The 25,379-nt window shown below is 41.6% G+C and overlaps 1 protein-coding gene across 5 annotated transcripts in view; it reads left to right on the top strand.

Annotated features, from left to right (window-relative positions):
* OXR1 (oxidation resistance 1) overlaps positions 1 to 25,379 on the top strand; it is a 290,254-nt gene that overhangs the window by 96,456 nt on the left and 168,419 nt on the right. For 3 of the 5 annotated variants that reach the window (XM_055799408.1, XM_055799406.1, XM_055799404.1), the window contains exon 1: positions 22,665 to 22,765. The exons of the other annotated variants lie outside the window; for them this stretch is intronic. In XM_055799408.1, the coding sequence (XP_055655383.1) occupies positions 22,680 to 22,765 (86 nt within the window). In that variant the 5' untranslated portion in view covers positions 22,665 to 22,679. Of the gene's footprint in view, positions 1 to 22,664; positions 22,766 to 25,379 lie in introns of those variants that run through there. 5 annotated transcript variants of the gene reach the window in all.

The following is a 25,379-nucleotide window of genomic DNA, read 5'->3' as shown; positions in this document are numbered from 1 at the left end:
TTATGCAGTAATCAAACTGAATATTAATATTTTCTTTTGTTTTCACAGTACCCTTAGGGATAAAATAGGTTGTAGATTACATTAGCTGTGTTTCTGGGGTTTGGATGTATTTTGGTGTGGGGTTGATTTTGTTTGGGTTTTTTTTCCCTGTGTTGTGCTAAAAATCTCTAAGCTGTTATTAGGCACTGTGTTCTGAGTGAAAGAGTACCACTTGACAGTTCACAAAGTAGCAGAATATGCTTTTAAACAGAAGAATCCATTACTCTGGTAATGGGTGGTTGAGAGCAGACTGGATGATCTGATGTAGCATGCCCAACTTTCACGTGCAGTGTTGGTCCAGCTGTCATGGTTTCTTCTGTCCTTGATGGCTGTAGTCTAGCAACAGTAACATGAACGTGAAACCCTTGTATTCAGGAGACTTATATATCTTCTGCCTTTGTGATGTTTAAATGGTTGCCAGGGAAATCAAAGGAAGGCCTGTTCAGAGAGGCAAGGAATTAGAGACAAACTGGTCCCTGGTCCATTCTTCATGGGAATAGTGTGACATTGCAGCAACAACAGCATGAATGGGAAATTTGTTTATTTTTAGCTATGTTACAGCAGTTTCCCATTTGCTCATTATTCTGAATTTTTGAATGTAAGTTTGCTAGCTGCAGGCTTCTGTATCTGTGTGGGCAGTAGGAATGCACATAGAAAGAAAATGTACATTAGGAGCAGAGCTGGAGGGGTCTTTAGCAAGAATGAGCTAATGCAGAGAAACTTACTTCTATGCACTGATTATATATTTGTTTGAATCTTTTCGTTGTTAGCCCTAATAGGGTCATCTCTGTTTGGGATGATGACACTCGTTACCTTAGTAACTCGTTTGAATTTACATTTCTGCTGTGAGCAATTTTCTGTTGTGCTGAGGAATAAATGTCCTTATGTGTCAGGTACATTGGAAATTCAGTAAGGAACAGTTCCTTACATCTGTTGTGCTTCTCAAACCTGTAACTACATGGGAGGAATGTGGAAAGTACAGATTATAAGTTCTGTGTTTCCTGGCAAAACTATTAGCAAAATATTACTGAACTAGGGGTAGGTATATCTGAAACTGCTACTGCTGTGGCTACTTCTCATTAGGAAAAAAAAAATCTTTTTTCTCAAGAGTCCAACATAAGAAAAGAATATATGCAAACTTGAAATGAGTGTTGTGATAGAAATCTATTCATAGGGCCTTTGCAAGTAGATCTCCTACTTCTTTGAACTACCTGGATTTCTGTGATGTGCAAAACAGGGTGCCTGAGCAATACTTTGCTCTAGAAGCCAGCTGCTAAACCTCCACTGCTGGAATTTTCCTTCTTGTTGCTGGTTCTTTGTGTTGGCCAAGGATACTTTGTCCAGCTTTTATACATGAATTCTCAGATTTGATTGAAATCTAGCAGCTTGTTATCCCTTTGTAATTAAACTGGTTTTATGTGGTAGTCTGTGACAAAAGGCTGTAACCAGTGTTTGGTCTTTTTCCTTCGGGGAGACCCTTCAAACACAAAATGCTGTAGGAGATCCATGGTAACCAGCTCTTCACAGCATCACAGCCTCCCCTGTTCTGCAGGGACATGTTGGTTGGGCAAGAGTGAGTTACATCTGAAAGGTGGAGTTTTGTAGGAGAAGAGGTGCTGCATTAGTGCAATAAAATGCATGAATTGCCAGTGTCAGAGGAGGGCAGTAACAGAGGTTAATGTACTCAAATCTGACATATTTATGTGTACAGACATATGGTCTGGATATAGATCCTAAGATGGAAAGGAGTCCACATCTACTGGTGAAATGTGTGAATACAGCCTGCATTTCTAGAGCGTTGCTCTTATCTGTTGCCTGGGCCACATGGAAATTGTCAGAACAGCTACAGCCTTTTAATTAACAGCCTGTGAAGGAAGGTCTACATATGTTTATTTTTAAATTAATAAGGTTTAAAAGAAACCAGGAATCTGCTATGATTGCATGCAAATAAAGAGGTGCTTATTTCAATGTCTATATGCTTCTAGCCACACAAGTGCCATGCTGACATAGACCTAGGATTTCCAAGTTGAGTTTTCTGAACAATGGCAATTTCATTTTGCCATGTGTTTCTGCTTTGTGCTGGAATAGATCCAAAACCTTCAAAGCAGCATCACAAAATGAAATTGTGTGAGAGTATCTGTTTTCAGATTGGAAAGCTTATTTTTTTTTTTTATTTGGCATCTTCCTTTGTAGGTGACAGAAGCGTACCATGAGTGACAAAAACGTATCATACAGAAACCTTTCCACTGAAGTTGATACATCCCAGTGAAACATTTCAGCCTTGATGAAACAGCATAATTCTGTGGAAAAAAACCCCAACACCCAAAACATTTTGTCAAGTTTTGACAAGATCTAGTTTCTTTTCAGAGAAGTCTCAGAGTAAATGGATTAATTCAAGCTGTTTGCTTCTCTTTTTATTCTTAATAGGACTATTTTGCCATAAAGATTTTTTTTTCCAAAATATACCATAGCTTCCAGCCTTCTGAGACAAGTGTTCATCTAGCACTGCCTGCTAGGTGATATAAAAAATGACAGGCCTGGAACCAAATGTGTCATTGAAAACTAGCATGAACAAAAATGTCAGTCGGAAGTGATAGCTAGAAAAGCTAAAGGTCTCCCTAGGAGCCATTATCATTTGTCTTTTTCTAATTTGGCAGTGGATGCTAGCGAAGTCTGCTTCCTCATGTTCCTCAGACTACAGACCTATCAAACTGACATGCTAGTTCAAGTGCATGCTGGAAAGGTATACATAACTTAGGTGCAGGTGCTAGCGCTGATCAGCCTCCAGCCTGGTGGTTTGAAACGTGAAGAGTTGGAAGCAGGCTGACTTTCAGAGATGAAGAGCACACTGGAAAAAATAATCACCTGAGATGCTTGGTCCCTTCCACTGCAGAGGATTTTTCCCTTATACTTAATGAGGTTTGCATGAAATTTTGAACGTTGTCATAGTCCGGAAATGTGGTTTTGAGAGTGATTATGTCAACTTTGTTCTGCAGTAAGTAAACCATGTATTTAGTATTGACCAAGCAGAATATATTTTTAGGACTTTCAAAGTCAATAGGAATAATGTGTTACCTGGCACAAGATTGTGGGTACTTGATTCGATGAAAGGCCTATGAGCCTACTCCTATCCCACATGCCTGTGAGGTTCTCTGGATGAGACAGCTGTCATCTGCCTTTGTGAGCTCCCAGAAGACTGCATCTATCTCTTCAGCAAATGTGGGCAGCAGCAAGGATTAGGCGAAATAGTTCTTGAGACTGAGAAATACCACTTGAGAATTACAAATACTGAAGAAGGAAGCATGGCCCCATCCTACCCATGGGCATGGCCTGTGGATGAAGTGAGGACAGCTTGCGGGTGAAGGCGTATCATCCTTTCCCTCCCAGCTATTAGGATGTTACATCCAAGGTCTTCCCCACTTGTGCCAGCGTGGCTGTACCGTAGGCCAATTAACTTTTCTCATCTGCGCTGACTGAAATCTAGTGCCATCAGCGTGAGGGCTTGAAGGGATGCCTGGGAACATTAATTTGCAGGTCCAATAATTATTATTGTCAAGTGAGTGTCATCTTTGCAAATTACAGCAGCAGGCTGTATCTTCACTATATGCTGTTAAGGTTTCTCACTTCATGGCAACCTCCCAAAACTGTGTAAGACTTTCACTGGGGTGGAAGCAGTATCAGATGTGATGTTCTAGGACAGGCCTTGCTAGCAGAATGGATTCTGAGGAATGGAAGCAAATAATCTGTGTACGTGCAATTTTATTAGCCCTCCACCGTCAGGTAGAGGAATTTGTGATAGTCTGAACCGAACAAAGCTTCTGCACACCTTTTCTGTTTAGATCTGCTTGAACAGAGCTACTGCAACTTGCAGAGTTTCTAGCCATCGTTCTTAGCATAGTCTGAACAACCTGACATAGGACAGATAAACTGAAACCTGTGTTAGCATGTAGGTGTAATGATATTTTCTTTATTCACTTATAGATGTTTCTGTTACAGTCTTTCACATGCAAGAAGTATATGAGTGGATGCTTCTTGATCCCTCTTGGGGATGTGACTTCCTTCCGGGAGTGTGTACGTGAGGTGACACTGAGTACTTGGTGATGTTTTGGGCGATCAGTTGCATTGGCATGTGCAGTCTGTTGCACGTTACAATTCTGTTGCTGCAAACGTTCCTTCCGTACTCACAGGAGCACTGGGTCCAACTGGCTATGGCTTGTCAGCTGACAAACTAACTGCTGCTTTAATAATGTTGTAGTGTTTTATTTCACACGGCTGGTTTGAAAATACGAGGTGATACATGCACGGAAATTATTATTTCTGCATTGATCAGCCTATTTAAAGGAAAGAAGTCATTGCAAGCCATGGGCAAATGCCAGCAAGCTGACTTACTGTTAGCAAAAGTAAACAAGCAAAAAGCTGGCAGCCTGTATGTGAGGCCAAAATGTGTTTTGGCTTTTATGGATAAACCTGACTCGGGGTGAAGTCCAGCTTACTGTAAGAGAAAGTTTTATATGGCTGTGTGGCGCAGGGTCGGTATTGCATCCCCGGCTGCCGGGCGCCGCCGTACCGCCGCCCGGTGAACGCCGCCTCGCCCGGCCGGGGCCGGGGCCGGCCGGCAGGTGGCAGCCCCGCTCGCCCAGCTGCCGTCCCGGTGCTCCCCCACGGCTCGGCCTCACGCCGAAAGGATGCTGAGATCTGGGGGAAGGTTTCTGCCCCAGCTGCAGTTCCAGGCTGGCTCTCTGCTTCCCGTCCGTTCTTGTCCGGCTGTATGAAATGCTTTACAAGCCGCACGTAGCCGTGTTTCAGAAAGAAAAACACCCAAACCAACCCAAACCAACCCCCCCGTCTGCCTCCTTGTGATGTGGTGCCTTTGCTGACTGTGGGTGCAGCGCAGCCAGCCTCTGGCGGCAGCCAGCCAGAGAAGGGTGACGGTGTGGGGGACAGAATCCTTTCACAGGGTTATAGGACCGCTTGCAGTGAAGCAGCACACAAAATAAATGGTTCCTCTGGGTAGGAGCTGTGATTTGCTGCCTGTGTGCTGCCTTGACCGCAGGCGGAGCCAAGCCCTGCCCTGGCTGCTGTCCTCTGCCACCAGATTCCTGGCTTTGGAGGTAACACATATGGCACTCTGCTCCAGCTCTGAGCGGCTCCTGTAGTGCCACGGAGGGCACAACGATAGCATAGGCAAGAGGCTGGCCTGAGGTGTTCTGCTGCTTGATTTTTTTACCTGTTTGGAGGTGACTGGGCTGTCTACGAGATTGCATAAAGGCTGGAAAGACGGGTGGGCAGAAGAGTCTGTCTTGGAAAACTATAGTTGTGAATACGTAGCATGGCTATCAAAAAGTAATGTTTAATTATCATTGGCCTCTTGATAAGAAAAGGTACTCCATAGGTTGCAATTCATTGAGCATATCTGTAATTGCGTGAAAATTTTGCTCATTCTCCTTTCTTAAAGTGCAGATATGTTCATTTACTGAAACTTCTGTATATAGAAGGTGAATAACTTTTTGTTTAAATTTGAAGTAGACTATTATGTATGTTCAGAGAGGTGGTAGGTGCCTCATCGCTGGAAACATTCAGGGTTGGGCTGGACAGCGCTTTGAGCAACGTGATCTAGTTGAAGATATAGGGGGGTTGGACTAGGTGAGGTTTAAAAGTCCCTTCCAACCCAAACGGTTCTATGGTTCTGTGATTCTGTGATCATACTCCTAGCCTTTTTGGGTGTGGAAATGTATGTGTACCTGCAGTAGACTTTGAGAGCTTAATGACAGATGACTATCCTGAAAGGATCATCCAATGCTTTGACTTGGGAGTGACTTGCAGAGGGTGACTCCTCCTGTGAAACTGCAGTATTTTTAATAACCCTCATGAAGCAGACAGGACTTGTGTTTCAACGATCCAAACCCCATGGTGGAATATTATAGCCTTGCAAATCTCTGCTCTCTGAAGAGCTCCTGATTTTAATAACAACTGTCCAAGATGTGTTTGCTCCTCCCAGCCTGGACAGAAAGCAGAATGCCAGTAACACAAAGTATCTTCCCTTCTCCTCTGGAGGTATTCTTTTTTCCCCTTCCTCCCTCTGCCCCCCACTTTGTGTCATGGGCATCCTGTAGGGCTTTCCTCTTCTCTGAAAAATGCATCTTTTTGCACCAGGAGAAGCTACAGTGGCCCCTTCTCAGCAAAAACTCTGTACAGTCGAGGTGCTGTGGGTGTGCCAGGCCCCTGTGTGTAACTCCCAACAGTTTTCTGTTTCACAGACCTCTCTGAAGGTATTTGGACATATATATCTAAAGTCTTCAGGTGACTTCAAGGAGATTAACATGATTTTACAGTTTGTCCTTAAAGTTGTAAATAAGATTCAAAACCCCAGATTTTCATGTGTCTTAAACCAACTAGTGGGGGTGGGGGTGTGGGTGCCCGGGTGCTGGCCGTGGCTCTGTGAGGAGAGGCCGGGGCTGCCCCGTGCTGGTTCCAGGTGCTTCCAGCTGGCTCCAATGGCCCCACCGCAGGGCATGGCTGAGCCCCTGGGACAAGGTGGCGGTGCCTCTGTGATAACAGCTAAGAAAGTGAAAAAAATCCTGGAGGAGGTAGAAGAGTGAGGAGTGAGCTGAGCCTGGGAAGGAGGAGGGGTTGGAGAAGGTGCTTTTAAGTTTGTTTTTATTCTTTACTATCCTACTTTGTTATTAATTGTCAATAAAATTAATTTCCCCAAGTTGGGTCTGTTTTGTCCATGACAGTCATTGGTGAGCCATCTCCCTGTCCTTACCTAGACCCATAAGCTTTTGCATCTTATTTTCTCTCCCTGTCCTGCTGAGGTGGGAGAATGCTATCAGCTAGGTGGGCACTTTGCAGCCAGCCAGGGTCAACCCACCACACACAAACATTGCTTTACTGCAGGTGCCATTAAGAAGACCAGATTTTTAAACAAAATTTTTGGAAGGGAGATTTAAAAAAAATAAAAGAAAACCCCTATGTCTAGCATCACTTGTTCTATCTAGGCTCAACACTAAGAATTTAACTCTTGTCTGTATAGAAAGCATTAAACAAGTTTAATTTTCAGAATGAAGAAAAAAAAAAAGCAAAGCACTATGTTCTTCATGGTGCATGTTGTTTATTTTGATAGTCTATTGAGGACCAGCTTTAGAAACTTTTTTGGGATTTTGGTTCATGGGTTGTAAGTAAAGCTGCTGTGTTTCATGATCCATTACTTAACTTGCCTCAAGAATGGATAAATACATCACTAAAACCTGGTACCATGTCTAATGCAAATACAACTTGTCAGGCCAGCGCATCAGAGTTGATCTTCATATCAGGCATGAGAACACAGTCACTTCGGACAAACAATATTCCCATGCAGTTGGTTTGACTTGATGTAAGATGTTTGCTTTGATGAGACAGAGACTCTACTGTATCTTATCCTTCCAGCTTTACATGAAGAAAAAATGTGAGAATTTTCTCAGTTGCTAATAGTGTGTTGTTCCTTTGTTTTCTCTGGCTTTAGTGTTCAGAAATAGTTTCCTATATACCCCCTGCAGGAACCTAAATAATGGTTTAGTGACTGGGATGAGTAAAATAATTATTTGCTCTGTTTACTTAACTGAGCATTTATAAGAAATTATGCTGTTTAGAAAATTGCATATAACATCAAAGTCCGGATTTGCTTCCACAAAATCCTATTACATTCCAGGCGTCAAATTGAAAAAAAGAGCATCCGTTGCCCTCCACGTGGTGGTGGTTTTGGTTTTTTTTTCTTCCCCTGCATGTGATCTGTATAGAATCAGTGAAAGCATTAGGAAAAGAGGTATGTATGCACGTCAGCATATAGATGCACAGACCATATGCATGCACGTTAGCTGTAGACCGCTGATTTTATTAAAGGAGTTCTTACTTTGTTTTATTATGGCTGTTTTCCTTTCCCGTCTACCTTCCTCTACCCTCCTTCCCCCTCCCAGAAAGCTAAGTTTTGACTTAGTGTGTCATTCTGGAAAAAGAAAATCCATGGAGTGTCTTACACTGACAATTAAGAATGCAAACAATATCATAAGCTATTTCTTCAGATACAGATGTTTGATCTTCTCACAACTCCTAATTTTAATTTTGTGGCCATTTGAGGAAAGTTCTGCTTTATGAGCATTTCTGACAAAAGCAATCTAATCCCCAATGCACAGCATCTGCTCATGTGATCTCTGTGCCTGAATCCAGAGAACTGCATAGTGCTTGGCACACACAGTCACATTCATTCACATCACACATTTTTGGGACCTCACTCTGCTGTCAAATTTCCCTTGGCTTCCCCCTTCCTCAACAGAAAGATTAAATCACTCTCAGTCAGGTAAAGTCAAATTAATGGGTAGGCAGATGCTGTAACTATCTCTTCAAGTGTAGATATAGATAGCACTTAGGGGCATGGTTTAGTCGTGGACTTGGCAGTGTTAGGTTTACAGTTGGACTCAATGATCTTAAAGATCCTTTCCAGCTTAAATAATTCTATGATTCTGTCATTCCATTTCTCAACATTTGAACAAATTTACAGAGGCTGAGCTGTATGTGATGTGCTAGGATATAAATATATGCATGTGTGATAACAAAAACTAGTTATCCCACAGATGTGAATACTTGAAATACAGACTTGGTGCCTGGACAGTGGAAAATAATATGCTTTTTATGGGGAATGAGGGGCTCTCCCAACATATGTTTGCTGTAGGAATTTATTACATTGTACCCTTTTAAGATGTTGAAGTGAAGAAGGAAAGAAAATTGCTTTAGTAACAGCCTGACCCCAATTTTACCAGGATTCCTGAAGGAAAGGGAATTATTTATCTGAACCTATTTCTAAACAGATATTAAGATCATTTTCCCTAAGTGATTTAAACTTGTTTCTAATCCTCTGACAACCTTAATCAACAAGTTTAAAATGTTGTTAAAAATCTATTTAAGGCTTATTACTTTGATCTTATTGCCAGTAATTGAAAGGCACAATTCTTAGTGAAATCAGTGCAAAATAACTTTGTTCACCCACCATCATATAAGAGCATGCAAACAATATAAAAACACGTTGCAGGGAATATGTATCTGTTGTGTTGTTATACGGTGTTGTATTTGTTTACACAGGAGGCTCTCTAATGCTGTGTTGAAATTAATCAGAAGAATCTGTGCTGCAGCAGCATCCTTGAATGGGTACCCAGCCTAGAAGGTGCCCACTGGGGCCCTTCATCATGCCCTGACCCAGATTTCAAGGAGCTGTGTGTCCTCCAGGCCATGCTGTCCTGGGCAAGAGTCTTTGAGCATTCCTGCCTTTCTGCAGCCGCTCTCCTGTGATTTCCCCTGGCAATCTGTATTTTGCACTCTGGGTTGGGAAAGGGGAGAGGGAGCCTAGCTGCAGTGGGGGAGCACAACTGCACTGCAGTGCCATCATGCTGCCAGCAGCACTAGGCAGCCCTGACCCCCACAGAGATGCAGCTGCTGTCTTAACAGGGCTTGCTATCCTCAGCCTTCTTCAGGGGGTGCGTGAACCTGTTTCTCTTGAACCTCTTCATGGCCATGCCATCCTTGGTGGCTGCTTTGGTCAGAGGGCTCTTTCTTGGTCAGGAGTGGCTGCTGCTGGTGCAATCCCTGCAGATCTCTGCCGAGCACTGCTGGTGTTGCCCTCTTCTGAGGATGCTATCAAAAGACAGAAGAGTACAGGTGAAGCTTCCCGTGCTAAGATTGTCCCCTTCCTAGCAGATGGAGGCAGTTGTCATGCCTGATCTGGCATGATGCTGTGTTATGTATGTAAGAAAGAACAGTGTACCTTGCTAGTGCCAGTGACTTCTATTATGGTATGCAATACAAGAGAACTAGGGAAGGCAGTGTGATTGTGCAAGCTAAGCTGCCTGGTTATGCTTTGATAGACTTAAAGTGATTTATGCAGAGATATTATGGTTCTTACAGCTCCCTGTCAGCAGCAGCCTGAAGGACCCTCTTTTCTTGTTTTGCTTGGACTGTTCTGAGCAGGTCCCAAGGCTACCACAAAAGTTAGGTATCAGGTGGTGAAAGAATTAGTTCTCAGTGACACTCGGGGAGACACAGCAACAGGTTGACAATGATGGTAAACTGATGGGGTTTCTGCTTTCAAGGTCTCCCTGACATTTGGTAGAGCTTTGTACTGTTGGACTTTCCTTAGCAACTAAGCATGATTCATGCAAACACGTCTGCCATGACAAGTCCCTGATAGATTCTGTGTACTCCCCAGAACTCCTGCCCTTTGGAAGTGAATGGGTTATTATTTCAGTTTACATTGGTCTCAGTATATTTCTCAGTGATTCCTCTATTATTCTGAGTTTGTTTGGTTGTACTTTTTGCATACTGGTTTTAAAAGGATGAGGATGCAACCACCATGTAGCTTTGTATTTCTGGTTCCTCTGGACCCCCCTCCAAAGATCAAAAGGGGAATGAATCTAAAGTTCCGAAGTCACTTAATATTAACATAATTAAATTCTCAGTGTGACTGCAATTTTAGGCTGAGACTAAATGTTCAGAAAAGTATTCGTAGAAAGATTTTCTGTTGCTGAGTTGCTGATTCAGGTTTTACTTGTTTGTGCTTGTGCTGTCAATGACAGGTCTGACCTCTTAATACCTTACATCTTCCAGATCTTTTACCTGAGGACCTAGTGTTTCCCTTACTGGGTTCATCTGGGCATCTTTAACCTAATTAGTTCCCTGATAGCAGAGGTGCCTCAGGCACTGGTAGTGTCTTGCTCATTCCTGTTGGCTATTTACATTTTTAGTTTTTCTTTTAGTGTCTTTAACAGGAATACTTGAATTAAGTAACATCAAGCCTAAAAGTTGAAAATTCTGATGAAAGAAACAGGAACTTGGTCTAAGTGGTCTGGTAGTATTTTGTCTAGTGGCTGAAGTCTGAGGCTCCTTTCCATGAAGATAGATAGCTTTGAAGGAAGAGGGGACCATTTCTGCATGCGAGGCATGTTCTGTGCATCTTGCTTTTCTCTCAGGGTTGTGGATGATATTTTTAAAGGCTGAATCTGTCACTTCATATCACATTGCATTGTTTTTCAAGGTCTGAGGAGCTGGTGCTTCTCAAATAGCCAAGAGTGTAGACTGACTCCAGAGACGCCCGGATGCAAGCATTGTCCATGCAGCAAAATGGAGCTTGTCCTAGGGTTCGAGCTCCTTTTTTATGTCATACTGAAATACAGAGCAATGTGTCCTTCCTGCATGTGAACAGAGCTGTTTAACTCACTCTTGTCCAGATGTGCCTAATTTGTTTGAAAATGGATCTTGTAAACTCATATCTGGATCATGTATTCCTTTTGGGTAGAGCAGTAGGAAGGTCTGGCAGTGAACCTACAGAGTTTGTTGGGCCCTGCATTACAGGTTTTAGCCTTTATTGGCCAACTTGACACTATGACTGTTGACAGCTTCTAGATTGAGCGCTGGCTGTCTTCCCCTTCTGAGCTCCTCATTGTCCCAAATGAGGACTCAAAACGTACCATTATGCCTTCTCGCCCACATGGCTTTTCTTCCTTCTCAAATAACGAAGGTCTGGGTGGGATTGTTGCTTTATGGCTCAGTCTTCAACTAGAGAACACCATGAAGCTTCAAAGTTCTTCTTGGCCCACCAGCTTAGACATAGTGACAGGCTGCATATTAAGTTAGACTTCAAAACAAGACAGATGCATGGTTCTTAGTGGTTGCAGAAGGGAAAGGTGGTGATGGAATTACTCCTTAGAGATCACTGAAGATTTTATCTAGTTTGTAGTGTGTTGACGCCGTGTCAGATATTTCTCTGGTGGTTGTTATTTCGCATTGTTATGCCTAGAAACACTGGGAAAAAGGAACAATAGCTGAGATGTTTTTCTGTCATTTTATGTGTACTTGAAAGATGAACAATTTGGACACACATTTAGCAGCTAAAGGGAAAGCACTATACTGTATGCTGGAAAAGGCAAGTCATGTGTTCCATGGTGATGGAAATGGTTCTTTCAAGTAGAAAATGTAAGCTGTGTAAATTCAGCTGTAGTAGTTTGTTAACCAGCAGATGTATCCACCCTAGGCTTCTGCTTGAGCAGTGCAGAAGAATCTGGGATGCATAATTGTTACCAGTGCTGGAACACAAAATCTTAATAATGATTTTTACCATGTAACTCAAAGTTAACATTTTTATTTCAAATGATGCTTTCCAAAGGCAGCTTTATGTTCAAAGTACTTAATTAATTTGTGTTTCTATAATTCATCATGCTTACTTTGAGTAAGGAATAGCCTAAAGCTGTGTTTCCTCATGTATTGAAATCCCCATATGGAAGTATTATATCAAGTAAAGTGAAACTACTTTAACTTGGTTTTTTAGCTATTTCAGCTATATCAACAATTCAGCAAAGATACAAACCTGAAAAATTGGTGCACTGCTAGCTTCATCTGTCTGTATTGCTGTGGAAAACTTCCAAGCAGATTTTTCAGGTTTGTTTTGGCAAGTGGTTACCAGTGGGATGGATGGTTGCTGTACATAGCAAAGTTTTGGCAATAGAGTTTTGTTTGTTTAATCAGTCTTTACCAAAAACAGGCAGAGAAGGGTGGCAAAGCTGCTCAGAGGTGTGGCTTGACCTCCATACAAGGAGTAAGCAGGGACTGTTCAGTTTGAGAATGCACACGTGCACACACACACCATATCTGTAGAGCATTCATTAAATTTAGCTGTCAATAGTTTTGAATTGTCACTGGATGCTACAGGGACACACAGGTTCTTTTAGGGATCCTTGGCAGAATGAGGACTGGCCACATGGTTGTAGTTATAATTAGAGCTTTATTATTGTATTAAAATTTTAATAATCACCATCGGTTATAGTTAGCTACAGTTTCTAGCTGTTAGCGTAGCTCGGTATTACAGAGTATTCTTAGCAATTGTCATAGCTTTCAGTTAAATAGAATTTCTAGTAATCAGTGTAGCTTTCTTACTATCTAGAGTTTTTTAGTTACCCGGGCCCTCAGAAGATTGGATCAAATTCTTAATATTCAGTGTGTGATACAATATCCATAATCTAGATGAGGACTTTACCTAAAACAACATGAGTCACTGACTCAGTCTTGGAGAAAGCAGGTGATGGTAGGGGTGTCCCAGACCCCTGGGGGATCATGGGGTTTGCCATCCAGCAGCAGTTCTGGTCTGTGTCCTACTTAGGATTTGCAGCTGCTTGAATTTATAGGCAGTAGCACACGTGCTGGTATGCTTCCCACTTCTCTGATGGGTGTCACCACATCCTGGCGACAATGCCTGGTTGGCAGATGGCTTTGTCGCAATGCTGACAGGGGGTTTGTCTGTTCCATAATGGGGGTCATCATATCCTGGTGACAACCACAGTGTTGAAAAGGGGAAGAGAGAAAGGCATGATGTGTGATCAGCATGCTCACCTATTACAGCTGTTTGTCTTAGAAAATAAGACTGGGTTATGCTAACCGTATTACCGGGGTCAGGAACAGGGTGTACCAGACGCAGAAACAGAGTAAGTTATTTTCCACCTAAACCAAAGTAAATTGCCACAGGTTCCCACAGAGGCCAAAAGCATAACTAGGTTGAAAAAGGCATCAAACACAGTGGTCCAGATGTACTCTCTTTGATCTATTCAGCAAGTTCCTAAGCTGCCAGTTTTTGGAAGGATAAATACAGAAGGATAATATGTTTGCCTTTTTTTTTTATGCTCTTTCTGTAAGTTGCAGTTTTTGGCTACTATTTGGAATAGGATTGAGAAGAGAAAAACAGTTGTTCTGGGCAGTGTTGCAGTTCCTGTACTGTCACAGTTACACTGGGTACGTAAACTGCAGGGGAAATGGTATTTAAAACACACACACACAAAAAGAAGGGAAAAAAAAAGAACCCCCCATTTGTTACGTTATTGCAGATGTATCTGCTTACCTGGGCTGTGCCTGCCTGCCTCTTTCTAAGGCTTTGCATGAAATTAGGAAGGTCCATGTAATATTGATGACTGTGCAGTGATTATGATGAGGAACACAGGATCACTGCTGGCTCTCTCTGACACCATGATTTACAGTGACTTCCTGGAGGATAAGACTGGCATTTTTGTAGCCATTATAAATGCTGTTGAGTTTTGAGTGCTCATCTGCAAATGCTTGATCAAAAATACAAGCATAACAACAAATACCTATTTGCATGCTGTTGGATGTGTGGAATAACAAAATGCCAATTACAGTGCTGTTCAATATTAATGCTTGGAAATAATTCTGCTGAAGGTAGCAATGTATTTAGACATTTTGCAAGTGGACAGTCTGAACTGCGCATGCGCCTCTTTCTTACAGCAATATGTGTGCCATACATCGCAGAGTTTGCATAATTCCTGGCAGCAAGCTGTATAACTGCGCTCTTACAAAATGTGCATGAAAATCAAGATTTTTGGTATTCAGGAAACTGTGGGCATATGTGGAGTATCCAAGAGCTTTTACGTGTAGTTGCTTTGTGTGTAGTTTGCAATCAAGTAAGGCATAGATCTTCTACAGTGATTTGAGATCATTTTAAGGAGATTTACAGTAGCTGTCTGTAGAATCTTTTACACCAGTATTGATAATTATTCATGTGGTTTCATAATGCTAAAAGTTACTTTCGTTCTGCATTTTGTTTCCTAAACATTTTAATGTGTTTTCTTTGAAAATTTTATCCTGCAGAGAGTAGCAAGCAGTAAAGCAGGTGTAATGTGCTCTTGTAAAGGTTTGAAATTACCAGTGTTCGCCATGTGCAAGTATCCTGGGAATTGAAGGTACTGCTGTTTCTAAATCCTGATGCCAGTTAGCCTCTGATTTAATGAGGAGAGAAGGAAAATTGCTGGTACTGAAAAGTGCATTAAGATGTAAAAGAGCTTTTTATGCTTCTGAAGGATTGTTTTTATAGCACTTTTTTGCTTTTCTGTTCAGGCACTGAAAATACTGCTATTCTAGACTGGTATTTCCTCTGCTTTAAAATTGTTTTGGTTTTGGTTTTTAATTGAAGCTTTTTCAAAATTACAGAAAACACAAGGGGTGAAGAGATACTTTAAAAATAGCATTATTTCTAAAACAGAGCTGTCCAAGACTTTGGTTGCTCAACAGCAGAAAACAGAAAAGAGAAAAGTGAGATGACTCTTGATTTTCAGTGAGGTGTTTTCCTTGTGTCAGAGAGGATCTAACCCAGGCAGCTGTCCGGGTCAGACCATTTAAATCAACTGTGGTCAGGAGAGTTGAATGTCAGCAGGTTTTGGATCAGGCCCTCAGGGCAGATAAAACCTCAAAAGTACTTAGTTGTTAAGCCGGTGGGGTTTTTTTCTTCTTTCTTTTTTTTTTTTCTTTACTGCTTTAAAGATGTTATGTGTATTAGATTTTATCTAATGACCTTCTTGTAAAATTTTAATTTGTTCATGTATCCAAATAGCTATTATATTACTTTTGTTCATACATATTCAGATTACTAGAGCAAAATGAGGTTTCAGCACAAGTGCCATTTTCAGTCCTTACTAGTGCTGTGAACCATCACATTTGTAGCTGATTTGTAATGTTGGGCTATGAAAATTTCCATGACTGTCTTCTATGTTTGGTTTGGGTTTTTTTTTTTTTTACATTTAATTAGTGAATTTAACTACAAGAGCAAAAGAAGAAAAGCTAGAATCAGATGAAGTTATATACTTTTTCCTTGTTTTGCCTAATTTACAGTCAGAGATTAATTATTGCAGGTGTAAGAGTTGGTATGTTAGTGCCCAAAGAAAATACTGTAATATTCTACTGTATTTTGTCTCCATGCCTTGTTTGTCTACAAGGCCATTTTTGAGTGCCTTTGTAACAACAGAGGCAGAGGCAGGTTTTTATATGAATACCATCCTGTGCATCCATCATGACAAAATCTGAACACATTCAAACATTTCTCTTAAAGGGGTCACAGTGGGACATAAACATGAAATGGTCAAGCAATGTTTTTGATCAGGGGTGCCATCTTTGAGGAAAGTCTGTGCAAAAGTAGCCCAGAAAATCAGGGAACTGGAAGACTGAGCTGTGAGGTGAGGCTAGCATTGTGCCGAAGGTGGACACCCAAATGCTGTATGATGGTTCCTGTTCCTGTGTCCCCCATACTCCTGGCCTGACTGTCTTTCAATGTCAGTGTCACACATGAAGGATGTGGCGGACATGGCTTCCCACTCTGTGTCCAGTTACTTCTTTGTTTTCTTTCCACCATTGTTATAAAGTGCTTAAATAAGACACTACACATCTTGGAAAACATTAGAAAGCCCAAGCCCCACTTAGTAATTGAGAAATGGACTATGTGAACCCAACTGGTAGCAGAGCAGAGGTGAAACAGATCAGATAAAACAGTATTTAGTGGACACCTATTTTATTGCTCTGGATTTATCCTTCTGGACAAGGCTGACTTTACCAAATGCATGGCTGTGAAATTAGCACAGAACATTAACAAGAAGGAAAACTACAACCTGGAGGCAAGGATAAATCCCCAGCTGCATTAGGAGAGTGAGCACAATGCATTTTGTAATTTAAAACATTTAATGAGAAATTAATTCGTTCTTATTCCGTGTGCTCCCTGAGATACGAAGCTCCCCAAAGCTCAGGACGTGATGCAGGCAGTATGTTTTCCGAAGCCACATCTGCTTCATGGTCACCAGAATGTGCTGCAGGACTGCTTGCTGCCTGGCTGCTGTCAGTACCTACAAAGCTTTTTATAGCCAGCTGTAGACTTGTGATGGTGAGTAGCATGTTGGTGTGAGACAGTCTGCTGGTTGTAGACAGAGAAATATGCAAACTGATCTGCATGTCTGTGTTTTGCATAGACTGAAGAAATGTCTCAGCAAACAAAACAAAGTACAAACATCCAGCTCTGTGAAGAAAGGCTGCAGTAAAGTTCTTTTCCACAGGAGCTGTGACTAAGAGTTGCCTGAGTGTCCAGAAGGAGTGGGGAGGAAGGAAGCATCTTGTGATCCAGCAAGATACAAAGGTTGAATTGAGTCAAGATGGGAGGAGTGCTTGACCTTGCTTCACCTCCTGGCTTATCTGTAGGGTTTTTTTCCATTATCTCTATTCATTGAGGTTGTCTGTGCCACTTATCTGTGGCATCAGCAGTGATATGGCACAGGAGATGGCCCACAAAGCAGCATGGTCCCTATCCCATACTCTGTGTAAACACAGTCTGTAGAGGAATTATAGAGGAATGAAGGCAGGTTAACATTGAGAATATACAGCCCTGGGCTGGCTTCAGGGGCGGTGGGCTGTCTGATGTAGATAATGTGCAGCTGTGGCTGGTTCCTGCTAAGTAGTTAAATAGCTCTGAGGGGTATAGAAGAGGAGTACCTGATGAAGAGAGACCTGGAAGAAGCAGAGGGAGGAGAGAGAGTGCCCTGGATGTAGGAGAGACAAAGAGAGGCCCCAGGAAAAGAAGAGGGCCTAGATGAGGAGTGCCTGGCTGGAAGAGGAGCCCAAAGGAGGAAGACTTCAGATGCAGCAGAGGCAAGAAGCAGGGTGGACTGGCCTGAAGAGGATTAAGAAACAGCACAGACAGTAGATGGACTTTCAAAACCTTGTGGGGGATTGGTGGCTGTGCCGGGGCAAAGTGTGGGAACTACTTATTGAAGTTAACCTGGTATAGGATGGTAAAAAAAGCCTTGTTGTAGTCAGCTAGTTTTGATAGTGCTAGGACAACAGTCTTCAAGAGAAATGTCTGCAAAATCCACGTAGCATTCATGCCAGTGATGTTGGAGGAAGTCTTACTGTCCTGTCTGTTGAGTGTCTCCCACATCATGTTGTCACCACGGACGTGTGTTGACACCACACACGCTTGTATGTTAAAAACCTGGCTGAGCAGAGGTCGTCCTGGCTAGGCTCTGCTTATTCACAAGTCTTAGGAGAAATGGCTGAGTGAGCTGGGGTTGTTTGGCTGGAGAAAAGGAGGCTGAGGGGAGACCTTATTGCTGCCTACAGCTACCTGAAAGGAGGTTGTAGCAAGGTGGGTGTCAGCCTCTTCTCCCAAGTAACAGGCAATAGTGAAAGGGTTAGAGCTCCAAAACCAAGGGAGATTTTGTAAATACCTTAGGTATTTAGTTGAACAAAAGAGGCTCCAGATGGTTGTAAGATAAGGAGTGGGAGTAAGTTAAGGGGACACCTGGATAATCTCATGGTAGACAGCTCAATCTTGAGAAGGGATGCACAGGCCCACAGAGATGAAAGTTACAACAGAATGGCCTTGAAGGATAGGGTCTACTGATCCCAGAACTGAGTTTGTGCAGAAGTAAATGTCAATCAGCGGGCATAGTGAAGAAGACTACAAGCCTTCATCTGAAGACCCCGAAGACCACCACGAAAGATGACTGTGCATGTGGACCAGATATTTGCATATGTTAATGAGTTCCAGGAAATCTTGTGTATATGTGAATGAGTTCTCAGAAATTTTACGACTACGTATAACTTCATGATATATAGTCTTTAAAAGTTTGCCAGACTGGGGGGTGTGCTTATGGTAGAACTATCCCTGGTGCTACCCCAGCGCTGCAATAAAGAATACCTTACCTAGTAACAGTCTGCTGTTATTGAGTGTTATTATATCGGACTCCTTATCCAGCCACACCTAGCCTCCAACTTCGGTGAGGTTAGAAAGCAAGGGGGTCGGGATGCTGCTGTTCTTAGTATCAATAGGACAAGACGAAATGGCCTTCGGTTGTGCCAGGGGAGGTTTAGATTACATATTAAGAAAAAGGTTTTTTCACCAAAGGGTGGCCAAATATTGGAACTGGCTGCCTAGGGAAGTGGTTGAGTCACCATCCCTGGGAGTATCTAGAAGATGTGTAGATGTGGCACTTAGGGACATGGTTTAGTGGTGGAGTTGGCAGTGTTAGGTTTACAGTTGGCCTTGATGGTCAGCAAGGTCCTTTCCAACCTAAATGATTCTATGATCTGCAGCTGTGCATGAGCTTGCTGCTCAGATCTGTTCCTGCTGCACTTCTGAAGCTCGCACAGAGCCCTCAGCTGTGCATGAGTTTTGTTGAACCTGTGTAGTCTGGATATCAGACAGGAACAGGCTCAAGCAAAGGTTTTGCCTGTATTGCATTTTAGGCCTAAATCTGACTTGGATCTCAGCTTTGAAGTGTAAGGTTGGGATATTTCTTTCTTGCCTTATGGCAAAGATGATAAAAAAACTTCAGTGATGACAAGGCTCTCTAAAAGGCAGATTAGTTGTGATTTTTATAAAATCTGATGCATGTTGTACTGAGAAAATACTAAGGAACAGGTACGTGTGTGTTAGTTGTATGTGTAACAGGCAAGATGCATGTCATTGGACTTCTTGTGTGGGAAGAAAAAAATACCTGTCCTAATTTATAAAAAACCTAAAGTAAGCATGGATGGAGGACCTGACAGCTGACCTCATTAGAGAGAGGCTGACTATAATGAAATGTCTTCCAGCAAATTAACTAGTTTGTTGAAACTAAAAGAGCCTCATCTTATGGCTGGGTGTTAAGGAGAAATACTTCTCTGCAATATTACTTAAAGCACAGTTCTGGAAAATAGAGATACAAGCAAAGAATTTAATAACAGTATCAATATTATGTTCATACATCTGCTACAGATAAGGTATGAGTCGGTATCAATAGAAATGCAAATTATTAGTTAAAGGTGTTATTTAAATGTAAAATACTGCTAGCCCTGGTTTATATTCTCATTTTTAGATTAGATTTTTATCTTGGATTAGATTTTGTCATCTCTGCAGATTGTCCACATTTCTGCTAGTAGAAACAGGTTGCAATTAATTGCTCCTCTTCTATTACAAGTGCAAAAACCTTCCCCCAATTTTCTTTTGTTTTTGTCTTTCTAGCATTGCTGTTTCAGTCAGCCATCATCTGATTTAAGCTCATTTTAGTATATACAAATCTTTTATTTTTGACAGTTGCCAACAGCAGAGAGATTGCTGCCCATTTATTAAAATGGACACATGATTTGAAATGCCTTGATTTCAGATGTCAGTAGATTTGTGGAATAAACAGTTCCATTTTAAAAGCATGTTAGGTTGAGAGATTTTTGGGTAGAAGACTTGCTGTCAGATTCTAGGTTTGCAACATTATTGAACATGTGGCTTTGATCTTCTTTTAAAGATTAAATCTTGAAAATAACAAACCAAGTAGTGCATTAATAGTGTTAGACTAGTGTATTTTATTAAAGCAGAACAAGAAGTGTGGTAAACCAGCATAATCCACTAGTCTACAGGGATGACTTCATAAGGTGATCAAGGGAAAATTTATGGCCAATATTTCAAGTCAGGCTTCATGAAGGAAAAGATTTATCAAACATGCCAGTAATATAATTATCTCTTGCTCAAACACAATGACAGAAGATTGTAAAATTTTAGGATATTAACACCACTCGTCTTGCTGTAGTAATGAAATACTTTAACTTAAGAAGAAAAAAAACAACCAAAAATCTAAATCCCTTGATTATGCTATGCAACAAGCAGAATCTCCCATCACAGGTATTTCTTTTTTAAGAGGTAGGAATACCAGTTATCATGCAGCTCTGTAGTATACTGTCTCAAATTCAGAGCAAAACAAAATGATTTCTGTGTGCAATTTTCCATGATGGTGAATTAGAGAAAATTCTTAACCCTGTCTCTGAATCCTAAATAAAATCAGCATTGTGGGAGTGTGTGCCTCTGCCATCTCCACCACTGGTATGGTGTTCAGGAAGGCTAATCAGTCTTGCAAATTTTTATTTTGGTCATGGGGCAGACGATTCAAGTGGAAGCTAAAGGAGATGGCCAGCTCGTTGTATGGTGGGCACTACGTAATGACCAGCTATCAACTACCAGCTGGGTTGGTCAGGAAGTGTTCCTTTTAGAAAAATACTCGTTATGAATTAAAGTAGTTCAAAATTTTGCTGTCCCCCCAACTGAAAGATACGGTGTTTGTGATCTTCCTTTCAGTGGAAAGGAAGACAAATTCATGTAACACAGACTATGAGAGCTCTGTGGTGAATTAGCACATCTCAGCAGCAGAGAAAAAAAACTCCTTTAAATAGCTGGTGCTGCTTGAAAGGTGAATATTTAACCACATCTTCATGTGTGACATAGATTGCTATGCAGAGAACATGCCCTTTAGACCTTTTATAAATCTGAGCAAATCCATGCATTCTTGGGTGCTTTGGAGTAGAGAGGACTAGAATCTGGTTTGCAGTTGTTCATTCTCCAAGGTTGTTTAGTCCTATTTAAACCAGTGGGCATACCGAGTTCAGCGCCCCAAATTCTAACTCATATATAGTGTATCCCTGTAGAAGATTTGCTCAAATTAATGTAGCTTAAATATGCATATGACCCAGCTTTTAAACTAATTACAGAGAAAATAAGTTGAAATACATAATCAGATCTTTGCATGAAGTACTGTAAGAAAGCTTTGCAAAAATTCCCCTGAGAAGAAAAAGTCAGGAAAGGTTTTATGTAGTGCTTTCCAGTCCCTTTAATCTTAAGGAAAAGTTATTTTTCTTATAATGACAAAACTGTGCAAATTGTAACTAATTATGGTATGATTAGTTTGTCTTCATTCGGCTTTTATGGAGGGTTGGCGGGAGGAGGTTTATCTTGGGGTGTGCTGTGCATTTGCTTTGCTTTGCCTCCTTTTCTAGGGGATAGGAAAAGAAGGTTTAGAGTAAGCCTCAGCGAGACTATCCAGTGAGTAGAAAGAATGATCGCTTCCACATAGCATAAAAAATTATTTATCTCTTTGTTTTATCTCCTGCGGGTTGTTGGGACTGTGCCGAGTGCAGACCAGCAGAGACCAGGAGTGGCTGGTAGTGGATGGTATGATGCAACTTTCTTCTTCTGCTCTTGGTACCCAAGCAAGTTAAGTAGAGGAACCAAAGACATTAATGAATGTATCACTGTGCGTGGTAGATAAATTGTGCTCCTCTAATTATGCTGAGGGGACTAAGAAACAACCTTCCTCTGGGTAATTTGGGCATAATTTTGTCAATCCCATAGTCCTGTCAGCCATAGTTGTGTCTTTGCTCTAAAATGGCAGTGCTTGAGGTGCCATTTTTGCAAGTGTAATGTCAAGACAAACCAGATCAGGTTTTCTATTTGTTTGAACAGTCCACGTTTCTTTATAAAACTATCTGCTTTATATTTAAAAGGTCTTTGTTAGCAAGTGGTGTACATTGATAAAATGATGAAGGGAAAAGCCAAGTCACTTTGATTTTAATGCTCAACTAGCTGCTCTCAGAAGTTAATACATTAGCTATCACTTCCCTGCACCTTCAAAGAACAGTATTTAAACCTTCCTGACATTTTTTCCTAACATCTTCCTTAACTGCAGGTAATTTATAAACCTCTAAACAAGTATGAGTCATCCTGCTTTTAAACTCAGTGACTCTTCTGCACTGAACAAATAGCGCTAGCCAGGAAAGGAAGTTTCTCTTCAAAGAGAAGCTGAAAATGTTTTTAGATTTATGCTGTCATCCTCTACCTCAGCAAAGCCAAGCTTGCGTATGTGTGCGCCTTGGATGCATTTTATGTTCTCTGGTGTTTTAAGCACATCTATGTGTGAACTGATTGTTGTAACAAAGGTGCCACGTATCTGGAATAAGTAGGGCTGGGCTCATTACTTGATAAAGCCCTTAGGAAGGAGCTGATGGCCTTGCTGCATTCCCAGCTGGAACTTGTGGTAGAGCTGACCTCCCGGCAGAGGAAAGGTAAGAAGGAGGATTTATCTTGGAGGTAAGTCCTTAAACCTTCCTGTCACTGATGGAAAAAAGTTGGAATTTTGCAGATCTACCTGGTCCTGGCTGGCATAATGTATCACTGAGCTTTCTGGACACATATGTTTGTCACTGTGCAAGTTTTATAGCAGTCCTGGTTTCAGCTGGGATAGAGTTAATTTTCCTCTCAGTAGCTGGTGCAGTGCTGTGTTTTGGATGTGGTGTGAGAGCAATGTTGATAGCACACTGATGGTTTCAGTTGTTGTTGCCTCATGTTTATACTAAGTCAGGGACTTTTCAGTTCCTCAGTCCTTGCCAGCAAGAGGGCTGGGGGTGCACAAAAAATTGGGAGGGGACACAGCCAGGCCAGCTGACCTGAACTAGCCAAAGAGGTATTCCATACCATGGGATGCTATGCTCGGTATATGAACTAGGGAGAGTGGGGTGGGTTGGCCGGGGCCTGTGGATCGTTGCTCGGGAGCTAGCTGGGCATCGGTTAGTGGGTGGTGAGCAATTGTATTGTGCATCACTTGTTTTCTTTTCTCTCTTCCCTTTGGATTTCATTTCTCCCCCCTTCTCCCTCACTTTCATTAGGACTGTTATTAATGTGGGTTTTTTTTAAAGTTTTATTTCGGTTATTAAATTGTTCTTCTCCCAACCCCTGAGTTTTACATTCCTTTCTGATTCTCCTCCCCATCCCTCTGGGTGAGGGGCAGTGAGCGAGCGGCTGCGTGGGGATTGGTTACCGACTGGGGTTAAACCAAGGCAACAGCCTTGTTTGTGTGTCTGCGGTTGAGGTTGGTCAGCACTGTTGTGCTGTCATGGTGTTATTCTCCTATCCAGAACAAGCAGTGATGCCACTTGTTCTTGAAGTTGTAACTCTGCGTGTAAGGCATATATTTATATCAGCAGCTCTTTAGTTTTGAAGTCACTGACAGTAGATGATGAAAGAAACTCCAGGAGCCTACTGCTGAATGTGGTGAGAAATTGGGATCAGATCATTGTTCTTAAACATACTTCTCAGTCCAGCTGTGCTGCAGGATTTTATAAGTATGTTTGGTACCGTGTTATTAGCCGAGCCAGGCAGAGGAGGAGCCACTGATGCTGAGCAACAAAGAACTAAGAACATGCTGTAATGTACGTTGTAGCCTGCCAGCATATCCCCAGTATGTCTCTGATCAGAACTTAAACCTCTGTTAGTTTGAAAGTCCTTGAAAGGCCTTGCCTGAGTTGTCCAGTTGGATGTGCAATGCCAAGTGGTGGTGGATCCGTGTCTATCTCCTCTCCTGCAGCTGGCCTGAGGCACTCTGGCCTTTGGGAAACTGTGTAGAAAACCGTGCACTGTTGAAGCACACTATGGGTGTAGGGATTTACTGGGCCCAAGAGCATCCTGGATTGGTATCTGAAGTGTGTTAAAGATTTATGTTCTGCAATAGAGTGTTATCAGCATCTACTTCAGGTTTGAGATTGTTAGATACAGGTGTGTGTGGGAAAGATAAGCAGCAGGTATGTTATTAAGACTGGTTCTATGGGAGAAACTATTTGCAAGTTTGTAAGAATGAAAATCACTTGACCACTGAAATTCTCTGGAGTTTGCTTTATTGCTAAAGTAGCTCTAGTTCTGAACTCTTCTGTTGCCATTTTCAAACAATACTTTGGCATGTTTTAACATTTGCTTTCATGCCTTTGGTAACTCATTTCAAGTACTGTCAAACAGAATACAGCTTCACTGTATCACATTATTGGATGATTAGGTTATTGCAGGAAAAGTTTCCCACAATCATTCTTTGTTTCACTTGCAATAAATATCAGGAAGAGTTTAAAAATCAGTGCGTTTTGCCATCCTTTGATCTTCTCCAAAACACCGTGAAGTGCTGTATACAAATGCTGTGTGCAGCAGTAACTCATACGGGCTTTGAACTCCGCAAGAAGCCAGTAAAATAAGCTGCCTGAAAGACCTACCCCAGGGAGCCTGGAGGTCTGTGGCCACTTCAGCCCGTTTGAGTACACCATGATGTGCCGAGACTTGCATAACAGAAGCTTTGTTGGACTTTTCCCTCCCCTTCTAGGTGAGCATAGTAATTGGAAGCTGGAAGATAAAATTGGAATAGGGAGGCGCAAAAGAAGACCTGACTGGGAAAACTTTTTTTTTTTTTAGAACCCGTTTCTCAAAACTTTACAATTATCCTAAACAGATCCTGAGAAACAGGTGACCAAAACCATAAACTACATGTGTCCAGATATATTCTTCTGCTATTAACTATGTATTAAACAAAATAACTATAAAGATAAAGCTAAGAAATAGCACTATGTAGGAAGGTTTTAATGATGGAATAACAAATGGTGTAACATCTCTCTTTTTGAACAAATTTTATCAGTAGAAATCTAAACTGGAAAAACTTTTAGAAACCGTATCTTCAGGGAAAAAATACTGATCTTTCTCCTGTTAAATGTCAATATAATAAGCGATTCTATATTAATCAATGCTTTCTGAGAAATCCACTACTCCAGTCGTGAGCAGTTGGTTGCAGATAAATAACTTTTTTTGTGCACATATTCTCGAGTCCATTGGATGCTGAATTTTGTGACTATTTTTAAAGGATGTGACACTGCCAGTGCAAACTTTCCACCAC

This window comes from Falco peregrinus, chromosome 3 (genome assembly GCF_023634155.1).
Source record: "Falco peregrinus isolate bFalPer1 chromosome 3, bFalPer1.pri, whole genome shotgun sequence".
NCBI lineage: Eukaryota > Metazoa > Chordata > Aves > Falconiformes > Falconidae > Falco > Falco peregrinus.
The sequence above is the reverse complement of the archived record's forward strand: the minus strand, read 5'-3'. Positions and strand labels throughout refer to the sequence as shown.